The sequence below is a fragment of the Cyprinodon variegatus genome, unplaced genomic scaffold (assembly GCF_000732505.1).
Source record: "Cyprinodon variegatus isolate N-32 unplaced genomic scaffold, C_variegatus-1.0 Scaffold938, whole genome shotgun sequence".
NCBI lineage: Eukaryota > Metazoa > Chordata > Actinopteri > Cyprinodontiformes > Cyprinodontidae > Cyprinodon > Cyprinodon variegatus.
The window spans coordinates 220,373-224,854 of record NW_015151391.1 but is presented as its reverse complement, the minus strand read 5'-3'; the positions used below and the strand labels follow the sequence as shown (position 1 = coordinate 224,854).

Here is a 4,482-nt window from a genome sequence, read left to right as displayed (position 1 = left end):
ATGTTGCTGCGGTCTGCAGTCTGGACGTTAGATGTCGCTGAAAATTACACACTTAAGCTTTAACTAAAAAGTGGAAATTATTTAATTTTACTTGCAGATTTATGTTAACTTTCAGAAAACAGCTGGAACAAGAACGAAATATTTCAGTAGGATCATAAACAACTGAGAGCATAGATTATGTTTGGAGGTTTATTGTCATGTTAAAAATGTGCTAAAATGTGCATCCAAAACTCCTGACCCCAAAATGCCTCAGTTCAAATGCGTTTGGTGTGAACACACTACAACAGTGCTTGGGATAGAGTAAGAATGTTGATGTTTGCTGAAGTTGAAGCTAAGCTGACGAGGTGTTTAGATTTGGCCTCTTAAGTCGAGAGATGTGAGTAAATGTTCTTATTAATATCGATTGTAGTGATAGTAATGGTATTTTTTTTTTACAGTGTCCTGCATGGCCATGTGGCAATAAAAATAATTGTTTTGATGCCAAAAAAGAGCCCAACAGATTTAACTTGCACAAGTGGAGCAGTACGGCTATCGCCATAGTGTTCCACTTGATTTATGTATATAAATAGCTTTATTATAATTCATACAGGGAGTATTACAGATTATATGGACACTGCAATGTAAGTAGAACAGGAAATGAAAAAGATGAAAGAAAGAGGAGATAAAAGGGAGCGATGATTGAACATCTTCTGTCTGCTTCATCACCTGCAAAGAGATGTTAAAAGAACAGCACAACCGATGGATATACTATAAGAGATACAATAAAGTAACACCTTGATACTATTGCAGAAGTATAATCAGTAGTCCAGTTTTTGGAAGCATACTTAGCCTAATTAATATATTCTATTAACCTAAAGCAATATGCATGGTAGGGTTGTTGCATTTCAGGTACGTCGGTGTTGTGCCGAGAATAACCTCCCCTGTCGCAGGAGCGTGCATCGGCCTAAACTCACCCCCATTGATGAGAAAACAAATTAAAATATGAACAAAAAGGGAAATTTTTAACATATTCTTAATGTTTTCATATTTCTAAAAAAATGGATGCCTTCAAATTGATAGTTTTGGTGGACAGATAAACTCAAATTAATAGGATTTTACTTGTATGGAGAGACGTTTTAGTCGATGTGCTACAGTCAGTGTGCGATGAATAAATTCTCTGCTCAGTGGGTGCCAATTCCCCATTTTGCTATCAACACCATTCTAGATCATTTTTGACATGTTGTTTGTTAAACTTAGAACCTGCCGAAGATTCCCTCCCCTCCTTATTTTCACATTAATTGTCCCAGAGTTATGAAATTCATATCACAATCAAAGAGAGAAGGTATGATTATGTGAAGAAACTTGCATAATTGTAAACACATTATTTCTCAAACTAAGCAAGGAGGGAGATCTTGGCAACTTAGAACCTGGAACCTGCAGAAGATTCCCTTCCCTCCTTACTTTCACATTCCCTCAAATCGTGTTTTCACCTACTCTGCTGGCTGCGCCACTGAGGTTGAAAATGAAATTGCATGTGGCCTCTGCACAGTATGCCAAATGTTGAAATGGCAGTATTATTGCCATTGCTAGTAATATATAATAGCCATTTACACATTCAGTGATAAAATGTCACATCCCCCCTCAACTCGAGTACTGAGTAGGCTGACCAAACGTCCGTATTTCCCGGGACATATCCGTATTTCACGTCCTGTCCCGGGCGTCCCGTTTTTTTTTTTTTTAGAAAGTAAGGAAATGTCCTGATTATTTTAATTACCTTAATTGGACCATTAAATTTACAGGCACTAGGGTACTGCGCACAGCATGCGTGTGCAAAGCAGGCACATATGTCTCGGTGTCCAATGGAGGTGCAAGGGATCCCCCCCCCCCCCCCCGTTCCAAGGTGTCCTGGTTTTTCCAAAAGAAAATACGGTCACCCTAGTACTGAGTATAAGTAGTATTACTTAATCTGACATATATACTGTGGTAGCTCAAGATAAGGATATGGGCTTTTTTTTATTTTTTACCTCTACAGTCTAAGTACAAATTGCCTTATAAATAGCTCGTGATTGGTTCTTACCTTGATGATGTCTCCCTGTTTGCATTTGTCAGAAAAATTAATTTTCTACACTGTCATTATGCTTTGATAGGAGGAGTTGCTGTAGATCTGTTTATTTAATGAATATAGGTTTATTTAATGAATATAGGTTGGTCTTAGTACACCCCAGCTGTCACTTTGGAGGGACTAGCTTTCTGATAGTTCTACTGTACTGGTGGCAGATGACACGTTTGTGTTTATGTCACCTCATTGCTTAATCCTATTTAGGCTCAAGAAGGAACACCTAAACACTATCAAGACAAACACTTGATGTATTTAACCTTAGCCTTTTGTGATTGATGGACTTTTAACATGTAACGTGTTTATGCAACTTTTAAAATATGTATGCAAAGGGAAATGTATGCAAATTGTTGGCCACCACTTCTCCTTTAAGGTCATCAAAAGAATTAAGCTAACAAAAAATTGTGTTTTCCAGCTCATACAGGGGGAACAAAGAGACTTCTTTTACTACAGAGCAACAGTACAAAAGCTATTTGAGCTTTTCCCACCGATGGCTGATTTAAAAAAACCCAGTTCTGACAGCTGCAGGACTTGTGCTGTTGTGGGAAATTCAGTTAATTTAAAAGGAACACATTATGGACCGCTGATAGATTTTCAAGATGTTGTTATGAGGTAAATATTCAGCAAAAGGAATTTGCTCGTAATTTGTCTCTCTTAAAGAGTAAAACTAGTAACAACTGTTCCCTCCATGTCATTCAGAATGAACGCCGCTCCTATCAAAGGCTATGAAAGTGATGTTGGGACCAAAACAACTCATCGTGTCATGTACCCAGAAAGTGCTGTGGATTTAGATCATTCTACACATCTAGTGCTGTTTCCATTCAAGATACAAGATCTTGAGTGGCTCATCAATGCCTTTACAATGGGATTTTTTGGAAGGTTAGTTATGGATACAGTATTTTATGATACCTTATGTTTTGTTGCTGTGTAATTATTTACACAGATGTTATCAAAAGGGTCATGGAAACAAACAGAAACAAATCCTTATACTTGGCCTTTGTCAGTGCTATACAATATATTTCCTTATCCTACCTTCTTCACAATGAAAAAAAACAAACAAACAGTTAAAACATAATAATTAGTTAAAAAAATAAAAAGAGGTAACACAAAAGCCACATAAAGACCCTTTAAAAGTAGTGACTGCTTTCCCTTCTTATATGGCTAAATTTATTATAACATCTTGAAATATAAATCTTGAGTTTTGGCACATCTCTGCTAAAGTTGAATTAGTTCAAGACAAAAATATGGAAAACAATCTGTTTTAAAATTGAATCTTTCTATGTCTAATGCCATCAATCTCCTGTATTAAGAGATTGTGACCCAGATTGTGATTCTTGACCCAATGCATTAGGTATAAAGCATATCCATAGAGTTCTGGGTTTGTCATAAATCTTTGGATTGAGAAACCATAATTAATATGAACTCCCCTGGGTGACCAAGCTCCAGCCATTCAGAGGGAAGGCTTATTTCAACTGCTTGATTTGTTTCTGCTCACACAGGGTCAGATCTTAGATGAGCCTGTAAACCTCTTCATCTATGGTGGTAATTTGTCCTAAACTTCCAATTCATTCCTGCGTCATTTTCTACATCTCAATATCAATACAAGATACTTTTTAAAGAAATCATAAACTAAAGAAAATAAATACATTAAGTAGGTGTCTGTAGTTTGCTATAACTTTTATAACAGTAGCCAATGACTTTTCAGGGTTAACTACTGCAGTCGCAAAAAGTACCTAATAACTAAAGATAATTCCAAAAAAAGTTAAAAAACAATCCACTGGACTTTGTTTCCAGGTTTGAAGACCTTTCGCTTTCATTCCAGGAAGCTTTTTCAATTCAAAGTGTCAGATATAGCGTTGAGTTTGAGGCTTTATAGAGTGGAGCAAAATAAAAGCCTTGTCTCCATGGCTCTTTATAGTTCAGCATTTGACGACTTTCACTTTTATCAGCAGTTGGATGAAATGTGAACCTTGGAAGAATAACACCATGTCAGCTAAATCAACAAATGAGCTAATTTTCATTACAGTGGTAGGTGCTTATCATAAAGGATCTTTGTTTGCAAAACGTCACTCACCATCTCTTTAGTAGCATAATATGGTGTACAGTTAGAGCCAAATAGCTCTCTGTTGCTCACAAATTCTATCCATCTGTTTTGCCCAACACAGTGGCCACACTCTGTAGTTCCTTGAAGACATCAGTTCCAGGCTTTTCATAAAGTGCTGGTAAAACTTTTTGGTGTTGATGTGAATGGATGTCATAGCATGGCTCAAAATTTTAATTGCATGTTCAAAGCCAATGCATAAACAACAAAATACAGACATGGATCTGTAGCTATACAAAAAAAAAAAAAAGTTGGACGAACTCAAAATTTCAAGGCAACAAACTTC

General features: G+C 36.6%; 1 protein-coding gene across 1 annotated transcript in view; it reads left to right on the top strand.

Annotated features, from left to right (window-relative positions):
• LOC107100128 (CMP-N-acetylneuraminate-beta-galactosamide-alpha-2,3-sialyltransferase 1-like) overlaps positions 1–3,607 on the top strand; it is a 5,974-nt gene extending 2,367 nt beyond the window's left edge. Inside the window, exons 3-5 of the mRNA XM_015398501.1 lie at positions 2,511–2,707; positions 2,795–2,974; positions 3,595–3,607. Coding sequence (XP_015253987.1) covers positions 2,511–2,707; positions 2,795–2,974; positions 3,595–3,607 — 390 coding nt within the window. The remainder of the gene's footprint in view (positions 1–2,510; positions 2,708–2,794; positions 2,975–3,594) is intronic.
• Positions 3,608–4,482: the final 875 nt, after the last annotated feature.